Source organism: Zingiber officinale, chromosome 6B (assembly GCF_018446385.1).
Source record: "Zingiber officinale cultivar Zhangliang chromosome 6B, Zo_v1.1, whole genome shotgun sequence".
Taxonomy (NCBI): domain Eukaryota; kingdom Viridiplantae; phylum Streptophyta; class Magnoliopsida; order Zingiberales; family Zingiberaceae; genus Zingiber; species Zingiber officinale.
The window spans coordinates 113,670,061-113,688,229 of NC_055996.1; the positions used below are offsets into that span (position 1 = coordinate 113,670,061).

At 34.1% G+C, this 18,169-nt stretch overlaps 1 protein-coding gene across 4 annotated transcripts; it reads left to right on the forward strand.

Moving 5' to 3' along the window:
* Positions 1-3,992: 3,992 nt before the first annotated feature.
* Positions 3,993-17,555, forward strand: LOC121989002 (histone-lysine N-methyltransferase ASHR1-like). Of its 4 annotated transcripts, none has more exons than XR_006114151.1 (14): positions 3,993-4,190; positions 4,392-4,537; positions 5,963-6,097; positions 14,443-14,497; positions 14,603-14,721; positions 15,038-15,126; positions 15,223-15,304; positions 15,423-15,521; positions 15,682-15,772; positions 15,881-16,000; positions 16,151-16,257; positions 16,396-16,441; positions 16,838-16,901; positions 17,119-17,194. XR_006114151.1 is itself a non-coding variant. In XM_042542771.1 (14 exons), the coding sequence occupies exons 1-14, from the start codon at positions 4,091-4,093 to the stop codon at positions 17,276-17,278; spliced, it is 1,437 nt and encodes a 478-aa protein (XP_042398705.1). In that variant the 5' UTR covers positions 3,993-4,090; the 3' UTR covers positions 17,279-17,555. The 4 variants fall into 4 exon arrangements, 3 of the variants coding, with proteins under 3 accessions (XP_042398705.1, XP_042398707.1, XP_042398706.1); XM_042542771.1 differs by having other exon boundaries at positions 16,396-16,465; positions 17,119-17,555; XM_042542773.1 differs by having other exon boundaries at positions 16,838-17,262.
* The last annotated feature ends 614 nt before the right edge of the window (positions 17,556-18,169 follow it).

The window sequence follows — 18,169 nt, forward strand, 5'->3', positions numbered from 1 at the left end:
ATGGTACTTTGAGTTTTGAACAATTTGCAACATAAGCAAAATACTTTGTTAGAAGAAATTGAATACGCAAGCCACTTTCTATCATTGTTTTCGCATAGGTAGTAATCTCTTGTAATGTGATGTATCAAAATGCCTACCATTATTGTCCTTAGGAAACAAAACACCATCAACCCTACTTGAACCCCTTTCAACTAAAAAAATCCTGAACATTTTGATTAATCTTATCCCAATTTTCTGGATCATCAATATTAAGTAGAAACAAAGTCTATTGATTTTAGATTGATTATTAACCACATCCACATCATCTTCATCATTCGATTCATTTACACTGAGGGTTTGAATCAATTCTATATCCAAAGATTGATCAAGTTCTTCAACATTAATATTGTTTTCATTCTGTTGTTCCATATTCGTTGGATTATCAATTGTTTCTTCTACCATCATTCTCTTGTTACTAGAAAAATATTTATCAATATCTCCTGCTTGACTTTGAATTAATACTTTTTCCTTTTGTTTTCTCTTTCTTTTCTAATAGCCAGATAGATGTTTGGGATTGAGAGTCATTAATTATATATTTTACCTAAACAATATGTAATAATTATCAAAATATTAAAACTCTTACCGTCTTATATTGTCCAAATTTTTCTAAGGAATTAATTAACTACAAGAAAAACCCACCTCAAGGGAAGAATTTTCAATTTGGTGTTTATGCCTATATAATGCCCCCCTTAGCTGTAACCAAATATGCAAGATATAAATACAATTCCAATTCTTACTAATGATCTTAATCATCAAGACAAAATAAAAACTAAAAAAAAATCCAGCACCATTAAAAGATACAAATGGAAGCTTTAACCTTGTGTCTCATATCTTATCGAACCTTACCATCCAAACACTGCAAATCCTCCTTCTAGTTAGTCTCCAGTACACTTTAAGGGTCTCTATGTGCCACTAGATCATATCCATTATCCATAGATGACCAAACCAAATCTAACCAACTTAGTTTATCATGAGATCAAAATTGCAAATACTAAAGACAAATTCTATAATAGGTAAAGAGAAATAGGGTTACAGTAATAAACCCAAATTGAAACATCATCAAACCCACCAGAGAAGATACGAACCTTGCACTGTTGCAATGAGTCTGATTGGAATCAATGAATAGGAAAGAAAGAAATGTCAACACGTCGACAATGATGTGGACAACATCAAGTCAACAACTTAGGTAGCGATTGTTGAACCTCGATTGATGCATCCTCGTTCAAAAATTTTGATAGAAGATGACAAGAGACAACAATAGTAAGGTGAGCAGTGTCACAGGTGGCTTCGTGGAACGACGACGACGCGAAACGACAGCAACAGCGCAAAGCGACGACGTTAGTTGCTGGTGGCAGGGGAAGTGAAAAATCGAGATCACGTGGAAGAAAAAGGGGAAATAGGGTTCAACTTATTATTTTACACTTTTACATAAATGTTTTTGAATTATAATTAAGTCTTTAAAATTTTAAGGAATACACTATTCTATATATTCTTTAATTTTGGCTTGATTATTACAAAGATTCTTTTGTTGTGCTCCAACTATTGGGCCTCCTAAGATAATAGGCGACAGTTGCCTTTTGAGACTATGCTCAGGTGCGGTCTTACGTGGCCGCCTCACGCCACCTTACGCAACGACCATAGGCAGCCACAGCCCACAGGCGGCCCTGTGGGTCCACCGCGGGCAACCTTGCACGGTTGCGAGTTCTCTTAACATAGTATAAATTCATTCTGTACTGGACTTTTCACTTGATTTTACTACATCATCAGCTCGACCTTATAAAATCATAAACTCTCATGTGCAATCACAAATTTGATGACAGTAGACAGTAGTTGCAATAATATTAACGGTTAATATGTAGTAAGTATGGATCTAGTTGCTATAACAATTACAACGGCAGTAATTGTTATAATATAAACACTTAATATGTAGTAATTATGGATTAGTTGCTATAATAACTGTAGTAATTATAATTATAACTGCTAATATAGTATCCAAATTTTTTATCTTTTACCTAGTGCTATTTTTTAAAAATTATTATTTCCTAAATACTACCCTAAATCCTTAAAAAAAAAAAATAACACGGGTCTGATATCCTGCGCATTGCACACTAAGACTGTGCGCACAGGATATATCAACGTGTTTTCTTTTATTTTTTATTTTAAAAAATCAATATTTTCTGAAATATAAATCATAAATATATTATAATATCCCGTAAATACATTACTATATCCGATAAACAGTCCATATTTTTTTCGTTTTTAATTTTTTTAACTAAATATTATAACTCAATTAAAAAATCTAAACTCTAGAGATAAAATTTTAAAATTTGTTAACTTGAATACTATAATCTAATTAGGAAGCCTAAATCCTTGGGGTATCAAGTTAAAAAAAATTATATTAAAAAAATAAAAAATTAAGATCTTACTGTGTATTTTTTTATTTTAAAATTTTAAATTTCCTCGAATATAAATTTTAAATATATTACTATACCTTGTAAATGTATTACTATATCCTATAAATACCTAATTTTTTTTAGCTAATTTTTTTAATTACTCTATCATTTACTTATAATAACTTTTCTCTTAAATCAAAATAAAATTCTCTCTTCTTTTTTCTTTAATTGCATGTAACAATTAATGCGATGTTATTTTTTAAAAATAAGCACCACAGTTTAAATACACCAGATACCATTGTAGTATTATAGTTTTTAACTTAGTGTTGATTTTTAAAAACCAATACCATTTTAATTCTGATTTTTTAAAAAAATACCTTGTGCTCTTTCTTTATGCATCATTGCTAGTTTTTAAAAATCAACATCATGCTAGCACTAAGGTCATGTTGTTCTTTAAAAACTAGAATCAAGATGGTGTTGGTCTTTAAAAATCAGCATCATGTTAAAAATCAACACCACCTGGTGCTGGTCTTTAAGACCAACATCACCTTGGTACTGGTTGTTGGTCTTAAAGACTTGCACCACCTTCACAACGATGACTGATGTAATTAAGTCTTGCTACTGATTTCTAAAAATCAGGACCATAGTGCTTGTTGCATGCAATCAAAGAAGAAAGAATTTTATTTTAATTTAAGAGGAAAGAGAGAACAATTGTTGCATGTAGTGAGAGAGAGAGATTAAAAAACCTTGGCCATGTCAGATAACCTACGTTGGATGTCGCCCATCGTCGCTTGCCTAAGGGTGTGCAGGGTAACATTCTTGTATATATATACAAAAATGATATCTTGCATACCTTTATATGAGCGATTGTGGGTGACATCCTACATAGGCATCTAACGCAACTTTGAGTAAAAATTTTTAATCTCTCTCATCTACATACAATAACTTTCCTTTCTTTCTTGTTAAATTAAAATAAAATTTTATCTTCTCTCTCCTTTGATTGCATGCAACAACCACGGTGCATAATTTTTAAATATAAGTATCACAGCTTAAATACACAAGCTACCACTCTTGTTTTAAAGACCAACACCACCTAAAGACCAACACCAAGGTGATATTTATTTTTTAAAAAATAACACTATAGTGGTGATACTAGTTTAGTTCTAGTTTTTAAAAATTAGTACTAAATTGGAGTTGTTTTTTTAAAAAATTGGTATCACCGTTGTTGCTGTATACAATCAAAGGAGAAATTTTTTTATTTTAATTTAAAAGAAAAAAGAGAAAAATTATTGCATGCAAATGCGAAAGATTAAAATTTTTTACTTAAAGTTATGTCAAGTATCTTATGTAGGATTTGTTGCCCACGGTCCCTTATACACACACATGATACACACATGACGACGATGACGACGAGGATGATGGTGATGATGATGATGATAATAATGATAATTAAATTTAAAAAATTTGTCCGGTAGAACATACATGAATGATTTTACTTAGCATGACTGAAAGCTTAACGTAATAGTTCTCAATATGTATACAAGAAAGGGAGGCGGTTGAAGTACCCTAATAACCCTAAACTTTGGAAGTTACTCTTAGAAAGTGTATTTTCCGCACTAAAGAAGCGTAGAGCGAAGCGGAGTGCGCGCTTCGGTTGGATGGAAAACTTGCAGCGTGCGCTTGAATCTCGTGGCTTGGCGTTGGCGTCGATCCCCGGCAAAGGCCGGGGCTTGGTTACCACCCGCGATTTCATTCCTGGTGTGTCCCCGTCACCTGATTCCGTTCTTTCTTCCTTATCAATTATCTCCATTTAACATTAAACTGGACCCTTGAGTCTCGGTCGCCTATTTGATCGACAAATTCTTGACGAAAAGCCTCTGCCCAATTTGAATTTTGGTTCTTTTGTACCAGTTATGCGAAAGTAAGGTTTTACAATCTAATTGATGGATTATCCTCCAGGTGATGTGATCATTTTTCAAGAACCCTATGCCTCTGCGCCAAACAAAGTTTATACTAGTTCGATCTGTGACGGATGTTTTACCTCCAACAACCTAAGAAAATGCTCGGTCTGTAAGGTTGCATGGTATTGTGGAAATACTTGTCAGGTATTTTTCGGATTGCAATACTGATAGGTTTCAACACGGACTTGACTTTTAGGTCCTTTTTTTCGCTCTGTACGAATTTTTTTGGGAACCATTTCAATGTAGTTGTAGGTACTGAATGCTCTATTCAATCTCATGCATGATATTACGGACTCTCTGCACTAGCTAGCCAAGTAGATAGACTTTGTTGTGTTTATGTTCATATAGATTCTTGAAATACTGACCTTGACTATAAGTACATATGGAGATTGGAAGAACTAGAACATTTTAAAGTCATCCTAGCGTGTATAACAAAAGTATAAGATCTGGTGATATTCTGATTGAAGTTTGGTAAAGTTTTGAGAGATCAAGCCATAATGTGGTTAACTAAGTTGTTTAACAGAATTTTAGAGTTATGAAGATGTCTGAAGGATAAATGAAGATTTTCTAAGATCAGTTTCTAAAAATGAAACTCTTATACAATATTGGTCTAATTAGAGTTGATTTAAGAGATCTGAATATACTAGCTATATATTATGTCATAGAGTTAACTAAAAGGAAGACATGACTTTCTTCATCTTGTTCTTGGTACTTGATTCATCATTTCATCCCACTAATTCATCCTCCACCTTGTTTTTTCTATCATGATTGTCTCACTACCTCTGCAATGCGTGTCTTAGTCTTGCCACCTACATCTTCCCCAGTCATCAGCTCCGCCCTTCTCCAGACTTGTTCTAGTAGCCATGCCGCTCTTCCATGCTTCAGGCAGTGTTAATTGTTGTCGGCTTCTCCAGGCAGTGGTAGGAAAAGACTTGGTCTATTTGGCTACGCTCCTAGCTGATAATCAACATAGTTTTTCAGCATCTCTTATTCCACTTTTTGGGTGAGTGTGGTTATGAGTCTGCTTCAGCTTCTCCTTTGTTGTGTCTAGACGTCTTGTTGTGAGTTTCTTCATCTCCTATCATGCAGTCCTTGAAGTGAGCTCTCCTTCCCAATTCTCCTTTGATGCCCTGCTTTCTGCCTTGATTTTGGCATTGTCGCTGTCCATGAGCTCTAGTCATGGTTGTGGACAACACATGCTACTACATCCCTCCTTCGTCTTTTGTGCTTGATGTTTCCTTTTTGGTTCATGTGAACCGAGTTCATGGTTTGTGTTTTCCCAAAACTACCTATGGTTGCATATATCAAGTTACCCTTTCTGGTCTAAACCGAAAATTGCTTGAATGCTGTTGAGAAAACAAGAAAGTTAGGTGAGTCTTATGATGATTAAAACTATTGGTTTTCTTTCTTCATTGCATTGGCGACTTCCAATGCTAACCATGCTACTTAAGGTGATTGTTTAATAAGATGATTTGCCAATAAATAATTATAGTAAATCTCAGTTGCTATAACCATAGTGGTCCAATATGTATGCTAATTTATTATATTTTCTGCGTTTTATATTCTCAGAGATCAGAATGGAAGTTACATCAACTAGAATGTAAAGCTCTTGCTTCCCTTAGAGATGACAGAAGAAAGCTGCTTACATCTACTGTACGTCTAATGGTTAGACTTATATTAAAGAAGCAACTGCAAAATGAACAGGTTGGTTCATTCTTACCTTCTATGCCTTTTTTTAGCTGGTAGGTTGAATTAATCTCAATTACTTATTTTCCTACAATATGTTACACATTTGAAAAACTCTACCCGTGACGAACCAGTCATGGTCGGTCCCAAGCCCGGATAAAGGAGGAGGGTTGCGTTAGGTTGCCAGCCAGTGTTAAAATTATGATAAATATTTAATGAATGGATCCATTAAACTATTGTGTTAATGCTAGGTCCTTCCATGGAAGGAACGCGTTGTAGGGTTCGACTGTAACGTCTCGGCAAGTTCCGTTACATCTCCAGAACTCGGGTGTAGTGCTAAATATGTAAGAGTTTGCGTTGCAGGGTTCGACCGTAACGTATCGGCAAGGACTGCTACATCTCCATAAGAACTTGGGTGTAGTGTTAAATAACAAGAATTCTCATACCATAGGTTGAGTAAGAATAAATATGATAGGAAAACTAATAATCTGACAATTTGGAACATGGAATATAGGAACCTTCACAGATAAATCAATAGAAGTAGTAGATACAATGATTATGAGAAGAATTAGTATTTTATGTGTACAAAAGACAAAATGGGTCGGCGAGAAGGCAAGACTGATAGAGAAGTCATGTTTTAAGTTATAGTACACAGGAAAGAGTAAAGCAAGAAATGGAGTGAGTATTGTTGTAGATAGTGAAGTTGTAGGAGTAGTTAGAAAAGATGATAGAATTATAGCCCTTAAGATAACAGTGGCGAAAGAAACTATTAACATAATTAGCATATATGCACCGCAAGTAGGATTAGATGAAGCTACTAAATCAAGGTTTTGGGACGACTTAAATGAAACATTACAAAACATTCCGCGAAATGAAATAATTTTAATAAGAGGTGATATAATTGGGCATGTCGGAGTGAAAAATGAGGAATATGAGAGGATACATGGGAGTTATGGGCTTGGAACGAGAATTGAGGAAGGGAAAACTATATTAGATTTTACGATAACATATGACCTTATATTGACTAATACGTTTTTTTTTTAAAAAAAAACACTTAGTCACGTTCAAAAGTGGGAATAATAAATTGGAAATTAACTTTCTTGTGGTTAGGAAGAAGGATAGAAGGATTTATAAATATTGCAAGGTCATCCCTGGAGACAGCGTAACTATCTAACATAGGTTAGTAGTGTTGGATATACGCCTCAAACATAGTATCAATAGAAAGAAAATATATACAACTCCTAGAATTAAGTGGTAGAAGTTAAAGTATGGAAGGAAAATATATTTAAGGAGAAGGTAGGAGTACAAGCATTAGGTGAAACATACGATGATTCTAATATATATGTGATAAGATGATATCAAAATTGAAAAATACTAGCTATGAGTATACTCGGTGAGTTAAAGGGGCATGCACTACTAAGTAAGGAATCTTAGTAGTGGAATGAGAAAGTATAAGGGAAAGTGAAGGAAAAATGAATAAGTTATAAGGAATTATATATTTGTACGAGGAAAACTTAAAAAAATATATAATAGCTAAGAAAGAAGCTAATATAGTAGTGAATGAAGTAAAGATTGAAATTTTTGAATGATTATATAAAAAATTAGATACAAAAGCATGGGAAAGAGACATTTATAGAATAACTAAAGTGAGAGAAAAAAGACAAGAGATCTTATCCAAGTAAAATATATTAAAGATGAATGTTATAGGGTACTAGTAAACGATGGAGAAATAAAAGAGCGGTGGAAGAGGTATTTTCTTTAACTTTTTAATGAAGGTTTAGGTGACCAATTTAATTTAGGTAATGAGCTTAGAAATTTAATTTTTTATCATAGAATTCAAACTTCAAAAGTAGAACAAGATTTAAATGGTCGTTGAAAGTGTCTAGGGAAACAAGGTATTGAATGACTTACAAAATTATTTAACATGATATTGAAAACGAAAAAAAAACTTGATCAATGGAAGATAAGTACTCTAATTCTCTTATATAAGAACAAGGGAGACGTACAAAATTGTGCAAACTATAGGGCTATTAAACTAATGAGTTATACCATGAAACTTTGGGAAAAAGTAATAGAAAAAAGATTAAGGAGACCACGGTGACCGAAAATCAATTTGGGCTCAGGCCTGGAAGGTAGACAATAGAAACTATACATCTTCTTTGACAATTAATTGAAAAATATTGGGAGCAAAAATAAAATCTACACATGGTATTCATTGACTTAGAAAAAACTTATAATAGAGTCTCAAGAGAAATTATATAGAGAATTTTAGAAAAGATAGGTGTTAGCGTAACATATATCAAACGAATTAAGGACATGTACGAGAATGTAACGACTAAAGTAAAAACTTCAGGTGGAGTAACTGAAGCATTTCTAATAAAGATAGGGTTACATCAAGGATCAGTTCTAAGTTTCTATCTTTTTACACTAATTAAGTATTTATGGACGAACTCACTGCATACATTCAAGACACAGTACCGTGGTGCATGTTGTTTGCAGATGATATTATTTTTATAGGTCCGCGTTAGGTCGGTTAGAGGAGGGGGGGGGGGTTTGAATAGCCTGTAAGGAAAGTTAGAGAATTTCTCTTGCTTTGAATTTTAGCAAAGACAATTAATTAATTAAGCATGAGTAATAAACATAATATGAGAAATAATTTAAAGAAATAAGTAAGAGACATCAGAAATTACTTGGTTACAACCTAAGTGGTTGTTAATCCAAATCAAATGAAAGCACTAGAAAAATCTCCTTTGTTGTAGGTGGAGAAACCTCTTATACTCTTTGAAAAACTTAGAAAATAGCTAGGAATTGATTACCAAAGTTGTTTATTAATTCTTAGCTCCAGGGGCTTTTATAGCCTCCTGGATCAATTATCGTTGGTGGAAAGCTCCTCCAAGGAGGTCTAGGGCACCTCCAAATGGATAAACATCTATCCAAACTCCAATGGTCGTACACGGTCATTGTAACAGTTGTTTGTCGAATCTAGAGGCGTGAGGGCGCCTCCAGTGTGCTTGAGGAGCCTTCCTTGGAGGTGCCTCCAAGCCTCTTTGAGGCACCTCCATGGGAGGTGCCAAGGTGCCTCCAAGGGAGGCGCCTTTGGCCCTTATGAAGTCGCCTCCAAGAGGGCCTTTCAACCCTCTCCTTTGCTCCCCACGTGGGTGATATTCTTGCTGTCCGAAATTGAATTCATTCGAATCCAATTTCAACCTTCTTCTCGAACAAGCTTCCTCCCCGGTTTCTTGTCACTCGGATACGTTGCGTGAGCTCTTTCGAAGCTTCTCGTCCCTCGGATGCATTGAACCTGTCGATTTCCTTTCCGTGTCATCCTTTTTGTCCGCTGCATTTTCTGCTCAACTTCTTGTGCTCCTAAGTTTCTGCACACTTAGACACAAGGATAAAAAACAACAGGACCTAACTTAACTCAGTTGATCATATCAAAATCAACTCGGGGTACTTACAATCTTCCCATTTTTGTTATGCATCAACCCGAGTTAAGTTAGGGATAAACAAACAAGTAATAATTAATTGACAATTAAAATTACAACTAAATAGACATGTCATTTATTTGCAAGTATTAAATGCAATAAAATCTTCCCCTAAACTTAATATCTAGTTATTCTTCTCCTATGATCACATAAAAAAAACAATAAGGGAAAAATAAGAAAAAAATATAAAATTTTTGCTAGGGGTCCTATATAAATATCTCAAGGTTTTTATATTTTTCACCAAAATTAATTCGTAGAGAAATAAAGTTTTAAGAATTAAGTTTCAGATTTCACAAAATTAATTCAAAAATTACTTTAAATTTTTGAAAAATATTGAAAATTTTTGTCTATGTCAAAGATAAGTTTTCGGATTAGTACAAAAATTTTCATGAAAAAAATTATTTTTTTTTTATTATCAAAATAACTATTTTGCCGACCCCACCTAGTGGGAAAATGCTTGGTTGTTGTTGTTGTTGTATCAAAATAATTATTTTGAGACAGAAATGTATATTTTTGAAAATTTAATGTTTAAAAATAGTTTTAGATTTCGAAAAATCTTGTTAATTTTTTGAGCATATAAGATATGATGTTTATCCACTGAAAAATTAAATTACAAAATTAAAATTTTGAGAATTTTTAATTATTAAAATAGTATTTTCGATAAAAAAATTCGTAGTAATTTATATAACGGTCAAATAATTTTGAAATAATTTCTATCAACATAATTTTGAAATAATTTCTATCAACAGATAGGTTTCTGTGATGTTACTGGAAAGTTAATTCTTTTAAAAATTAATTTTCAAAATAATTTTAATTTTAAAAATACAATTTTCACTAGAAAATTTATAAAAATTAATATGAAGATTAAAAAATTTCAAACCTTTTTTTGTTATTCGATCAAATTATCATATAGCATAGTAAAAAAATTAACTCAAATTATTAACAGTAAGTGTATTAAACAATTAAATTTTACAAACAATATTAAAATTAAACTAAATTTATATTTGAAGTATGCTAAAAATTAATTTAAACTAGACATGATTTAGGAACCCAAAACAAATTCCTAACTAATGGATTTATCAAAAAATTTTGTGGGATATATTTTCTATTCATTTTGCAATTTGGCCCATACGATTCCTAAGATACCAATTAACTCCACTATAATTTCTGAATTTTGGAATTTCATAATATGAGCATGCAGCATTTTTAAGACATTCTATTTTTTCTTTTAATTTTATATTTTTATTTTTAATTTTATCAAATTCTTCTAGTGGGCATGCTTTAACTAAGGTCGTTTTCAAATTTATATTTTCCTTTTTCAATTTAATATTCTTAGATCTAAGTTTACACAAAGATTTATACATTAACTTAATACCTGAATATAACTAATCAGGAGGTAAAAGACATACCTCAATTGCCATATCTGATCTGAAACTGGATTCCCCCTCTTTATTGTTGTCTTCTGACGAAACTCCCCTTTCATCGATGCTTTACTCGGATGAGCTTTTGTTGTCATCAGGTAGGTATTCGGCTGTAAGTACTGTTTCGGCAATCTCCTTGATCTCGGATTCTTCTGAAGATAGATCGGTGTCTATCGAAGAGTCGGATTCAGCTTCTCCTGGTCCTTCGTGGAGTTCCAAGAATTTTTCCCAAAATTCTTTGGCAGATTCGTAGGTGCCGATTCTTTCAAGTTCTTGAGTAGGTAGCACATTCAGAAGATGGAACTCGGCCTTACCATTCACCTCAAATTCATCGTGCTATTTTTCAATCCAGCTGTGTTCTTCGAGTTCTTCTCCATTCTTGTCCTTGGGTGCTTCAAAACTATATTTAATTGTTAATAAATATTAAATCAGTTTTGAAGAATACCTTCATTCGTCGTTTCCAAAATACGAATTCCCATTCGAATTCTGGTGGGTAGATGTTAGATATGATCATCTTGTTATTTCAGTTGGTGGTTATTCCTTCTGAGGCGGTTGAATTCTAATACCACTTGTAAGTCTGTGTTAGGTCGACTAGAGGGGGTGAATAGCCTCCAAGGAAAGTTAGAGAATTTCTTGCTTGGAACTTTAGTAAAGGACAGTTAATTAATTAAGCACAAGTAATAAACATAATATGAAAAACAACTTAAAGAAATAAGTAAGAGACACTAGAAATTACTTGGTTACAACCTAGGTGGTTGTTAATCCAAGGCAAATAAAAGTACTAGAAAATTTCCTTTGATGTAGGCGGAGAAGCCTCTTACACTCTTTGAAAAGCTCAGAAAATAACTAAGAATTGATTAACGAAGTTGTTCATTAATTCCTAGCTCCAGGGGACTTTTTATAGCCTCTAGGGATCAGTTACCATTGGTGGGAGACGCCTCCAAGGAGGTCCAGGGCGTCTCCAAATGGATAAACATCTATCCAAACTCCAATGGTCGTACAACGGTCACTGTAACGGTCGTTTGTCGAATCTGGAGGCGTGAGAGCGTCTCTAGCGTGCCTGAGGTGCCTTCCTTGGAGGCGCCTCCAAGCCTCCTTGAGGCACCTCCAAGGGAGGTGCCAGGGCGCCTTCGACCCTTATGGAGGCGCCTCCAAGAGGGCCTTTCAACCCTTGCCTTTGCTGTCCTCGTGGGTGATGCTCTGGCCGGTTGAAATTGAGCTCACCCGAACCCAATTTGATTTTCTCCTCGAGTAGACTTTCTCCTCGTCTTTTCGTCCCTCGAATGCACTGCGCGCGCCCTTCTAGTCCATCGGTGTACTCTTCTATAGCTTCTCGTCCCTCGGATGCATCAAGCCCGTCGACTCCCTTCTCGTACCATCCTTCTCGTCCGATACGTCTTCCGCTCGATTTTTGTGTTCCTAAGTTCCTGCATACTTAGACACAAAGATCCAACACAATAGTACTTAACTCGACTCGGTTGATCGCATCAAAACCAACCCGGGTTACTTATAGTTTTAGTAGATGAAATACGTAAAGGAGTAAATGCTAAACTAGAATGTTGGCGGGAAACACTAGAAGGGAAAGATTTTAGACTTAGTAGAATAATGATAGAATATATAGAATTTAAGTTTAGCAATATTAGACATAATGAGACAATTGTTAAGTTAGAAGATGACGAGTTGTCCGAAACCAAGAGCTTTAGATATTTAGGAGCATTTTTGTAAAATGATGAAGGGATTGAGAGAGATGTCTTACATAGAATATAAGTAGGATGATTTAGTACCTTTAAAACTTAAAGGAAAATTTTACAAAATCGCAGTTAGACCTGCTATGTTATATGGAGCTGAATGTTGGATTATGACTTGAGCACATAAGCAAAAGATGAGAGTTGTAGAGAGAATATTAAGGTGGATGTGTGAACATACAAGAATGGACAAAATAAGAAATGAGAGCATTAGAGAGAAAGTCGGAGTTGCATCTATTGAGGGAAAACTCCGAGAGACACGTTTTAGATGGTACGGGCATGTGCTTAGACAACCAATAAATGTTCCAGGCAATGTGAAACTATGACAAACACGTATATCAAACGAGGAAGAGGAAGATCAAACAAGACTTGGTTATCAACAATAAAATAAAATAAGATAAAATTTATTTAAGTATAGATGATGATATAGTAGGAGATAAAGTTCAATGACTTAAAAAAATCCATATAACTGACTTTACCTAGTGAGATAAAGCTTGGTTGTTGTTGTGGTGGTTGTTGTATGTTACACATTTGAAAACTGCAGCTGTTTCAGAAATGGGCATGTTGTTTATAGTTTTTTTTTTCCTTGTATAAATTGTAGTTTTTTATTGAATTTTTCTTGGCGAACAACTTTATGTTCCTGCAGCAAATTTAAATGCTTTAGAGGTTCTTATGCTTCTCCATAAGTAATAACTGCAATTCTTCATCCGGAAAGTGTTACCAAATTGTTGTTTTTGTTGGTAAAGGAAACTGGTTGTGTTTGGTTTAGGAAAATTTTATTATTATTATTTTTTTTTCAGCTTTGTTCTCAAATTCTAGAAAATAGTTTACAGAAAATGTGAAAATTTATATCAAATTATCCCTCAACAAAAAAAATTATCTCTCGAACTTTTTGTGAGAAAAATAAAACTGGAAATTTTCTATGTGCAAGTTGATCAATTTAAAAAAAAATGCTAATTATTTTCAAGAAACTAAGAACTTTTACTGAACCAAACACTTCTAAATCCTGAAAATGACAAGGTTAATGATGTCCTTCTGATGAAGGGATGATCTTGTACTCATCTCAAATGACCTTCAAGTTCGGAACATCAACCATTTTTCAGAGAACACTTAATTCTCTCAATCAGTTCAAATGAACCAAATATATATATTTTCCTTCCAATTGCATGTGCAGTTGCTATGCAGTCTTGGTGGACACTTCTAAAACCTTTGTTGTTAGCATCTGAAAGGCCTTCATTTTGCCTTGCAAATAGAGAGAAGGTTTCATTCAAGTTGGCCAGCAACATGGCCATCATATTCACAGAACTAAGAGTAATCATGATAAAAGATTCAGAATGCACTATCTTGTTGATGCTTATATCTTTCATGCCCTCCTCTTTAACATTATTGGCTAGTACCTTCATGCTTAGATTTTTCTTCTAGGGACTTGTACAAATCTCAATTACAAATTGTCATTTGTGACAATTGGCCTAGATGGAATAGCACAACCACCATTTTAAATGATGAAATTTAAGAATTATTTGAGTGACAATGAATTTCATTTAATCTTGTTTTTAATCATGGTTATATTTGCTTGTTAGAATTACGTTTTCTGTTGGGACTTAGGAGATGGACGTCCAACTTCTATTGTAGTAGATAATGTATGAATATGGTTGTTGGTTAATTGATATATTTTGATTAAGACTTGTTCAACTATCTATTCTTATGCTTAGGTGATTCCAACAACTGCAATGGATAGCTACAACTTGGTGGCAACTTTGGAGTCTCGTATCCTGACATATTCAGTTATTCAATATTCAATTATCCCTATCTTTTTTCTGTCGTGTAATATTCCCTTGGTGAGTGTTTAATTAATAAAGTGCATGAACCAAGATATCTCTAACATCAATGAGGAACAACTTGTGCTTTACGCACAAATGGCGAACCTCATCAAGTTGGTACTTCCTTCCCTGGATGTTGATTTAAAGGAGATTACACATAATTTTTCTAAGGTAAACACAATTTATTGCTGCCATCAATCATAATGCTGTCATTGAATATGATCAACTAAATTTACTACTAAGGCCGTCTACCTCTATGATTAGTCGGGCGAAGTCCAACTAATCATAGAGGAACTGGTTTTGTCCTCTATGACATAATTTTTCTAAGGTAAACACAATTTTAAAAAAATGCATTACTTGTATTTGTCCAATTTGCAATAATCTTGGATCTCTGATTTTGTTTTTTCGTCAGCTTTATCTTTTGAGTGTTTATCTTTAAAAATGTAAGATAATGTAGTGTGTTAATGATCTGATTTACATGATGCAGCTCTCATGCAATGCTCATACAATCTGTGACGATGAACTTAGCCCCTTGGGAACTGGTTTGTATCCTGTAATTTCAATGATTAACCACAGGTTGTCTACCTAGCTATGTTTTTCTACACATCTGCTTAGTGATATACTTTTCTGTATTTAGTGAACTAACCTTCTGCCATGTCATTATCTTTTCAGTTGTGTCCCTAATTCTATTTTGATGTTTGAAAATCGGATGGGCTTTGTACGTGCTACAGAGCCTATAACTAAAGGTACTGAGGTATATATATCCACCTATACTTTAGCAAACTTTTTCATTCTATTATCCATCTATGTTGCCAGCAGTGAGACATGGCATTAATATGTGAAATTTCTTCTATTGTGTTTTTGTTTAACAGATCTTGATTAGTTACATAGAAACTGCAGCAACTACCGCTACTAGGAAGAAAGATCTGAAGCAATATTTTTTTACTTGCACATGTGCTCGTTGTACCAAGGTATTTTCTTTCTGGCAATTATATGTTCCATAGTTACTTTCCCTCTGTTTTGAATTATGAATAAGTAGTCACTTTCTGTGAAGCAATGTAGTTTTGTATTTTCATATCTGGAATGGTTAATTATATTGACTACACCTGATCTTATAACTATTTTATCAAGAACTTACATGAGGAGCTTGAGGAAACTGCCATTCTCGAAGGTTTCAGGTGTAGGGACAAGCAGTGTAATGGTTTCCTCATTCTTGCTTCAGGTATGCCAGACTCTGCTAACTCTATATCTGTTGATCATAAGTCTCTGTTTTATCCACATTCACTAGTTTGGATCCAAACTACATCATTCACTTTGGCATTCCATACAGATAACCAGTCTTTCACATGCCAGAAGTGCGGTCTCTTCAGGGATATACAAGATATAGAAAAAATTTCTAGTGAAATTTCACTTCTCGAAGGGAAAACATCATCTTTGATGTCCTCTGGTTGTATCCTGTTTTTGGTTGCTTGCTTGCAATGCGTGATCCATCTTTAATCCAGAGTCAGTTGCTTGGCGTTGTTAAATATCATATTATAATTGCTAGCACTTTGCCATAATTCTTCATTATGATAAATATAAAAAATCTTAACAAAATTAGATATTTCTGAAGCAAAAAATGTCTACAAGATCGTTGAGCAGTTGCAACTTAAACTCTTCCATCCCTTTTCTCTCAATTTGCTGCGAACCCGTGAAAATCTTCTGAAGGTTTGACTACTATTGTAGCAATCTATCATAGAATGCATTTTTTAATTTACCTTTCATGCCCACTGCCTCCACATTTATATCAAACGATGCTTGCCTATTTGAATGAACATTCATAATCCATATCTGTTTCATTTACAGGTTTTGATGGAATTAAAAGATTGGAAAGATGCCCTAGCATATTGCTGTATGACAATTCCAATTTATGAAAGTACAAAATTTTATCTTTTTTCAAAAATTGCCTATAAAATAGCAACTTTTTTTTGTTCACTTGTCTTGTTGATGATATTTATGTTGTAACTTCCCTCATGGCCTTGCTTCGATATACTTGCAATGGTACTAAGAATTATGCATGCTTGAGACATGATAAATATAAATTACTCTTAAAGAAAGTTGGTTTTGGCCAAGACCACAAACTTAGAACTAGAAAGAATAATTCCTTCTAATTTTAATTCTTGTGGTCCAATTAAAAACCCTCTTCTCCACTAAAATCTACTATAGTATACATCTAATTGATATAATGCATATATATAAACATTGGTGGATTGTTTTGAATGACATTATATTAAATTGTGCCCTGCAGGAATCTATCCAGCTATTCATCCCATGATTGGCCTAGAATTTTATATTCGTGGGAAGCTTGAGTGGTAAAAGGCTATATTTTTTTTTTTCATCTTCACCATGAAATGCTCTGAATGACATCATTATTGCAATGCTCTTAGCTTCTAGTGAATTGTGCATTGAAATATAAGATGGTTGAGACATCCCTGAGGTTACATCTGTAGGAATTCTTTTGTGCACTAAATATGCCAAGTTTTATTCTTGTACTTGAGTTTATTGTTTATCTGACGAGGGTCTTTTCAGGCTGCTAGAACTCACAGAAGATTCTATTAAATCATACATCAAAGCAATAGAGATACTAAGAATTACTCATGGGACTAGAACACCTTTCATGAAAGAGCTACTAAACAAGCTAGAGGAAGCCCGTGCTGAAGCTTCACACAAACATTCTGTCAGAGATTGAGGCAACAAACTCCTGGAGTGAGATCCACTACTATGTCTGAACCAGGAAGATGCCGACTAAGGCAAGGACTTGTTTGAAATCCTGCCTGGCAGTTTTGCTTTTGTTTGGTTTAGCATATGCAATTTTTGATATCGAGGGTTTGGTGCATTTCAAAATGTATTGCCAAATTACAGTCACAAACTTTATTCTGTCAGTATTACGTCTGATTGTTGGTATGTTTTGAAATGGGGTGCAGATCAATGATAATGCAATCTTATGGTATGTTTTTGACAGAATCTCCCTTTGGCTCTTGTAAAGTTTGCTATGTTGAAGATTTGGGGTATTAGATATGAGTTTAGAGTTGTTTATTCAGCTGCCGGATACTTTGCTTTTGTCATGATTCTATTAAATGTCCATATTTATACTTTCACTCCCATTGCCATCCCAAGTGTTGTCATATTTATACTTTCGCCATGCTGAGTATTAATAGGCTACCCCTAGATTGGTCCCAATAGGTTCGTATCGTTTCGCACAGAGGTCTAATCCTCCCTCCCTTTCCCCACACACTAACCTATCTGGAAGATGATGTGCTACCATCACAAGAAAATATATATTAACTTGTTCAGCTTCTCTTGTTGACTTAGTCCATCAATCTTAGCAATTCTCGTTTGAACTTTTCGATTAAGTTTTGAATAAAATCAAGATAAGAGGACCTCAATAGCAGGGAGATGGCCCATGTGGCAAAATTTTATCCTTGAGGTGGTACATAATTTGGTGTCAATGAATGATCCAAATTAATGATGGAAGCCTACAACGTACACACGCAGTAGAAGGGGTGAACACAAAATCCATTCTGACACAGGAAGATCGATTTCGACGATAAAATCATATTTCTCAACCATGGAGGAATCA

What these genes read in the sequence shown, in the direction of transcription:
- LOC121989002 (XM_042542771.1), top strand. Translation starts at nt 4,091, where the DNA reads ATGGAAAACTTGCAGCGTGCGCTTGAATCTCGTGGCTTGGCGTTGGCG. An exon ending in ATTGTGGAAATACTTGTCAG is followed by an intron (nt 4,538 to 5,962) that starts GTATTTTTCGGA and finishes TTATATTCTCAG; the next exon opens with AGATCAGAATGGAAGTTACA. An exon ending in ATTTCAATGATTAACCACAG is followed by an intron (nt 15,127 to 15,222) that starts GTTGTCTACCTA and finishes TTATCTTTTCAG; the next exon opens with TTGTGTCCCTAATTCTATTT.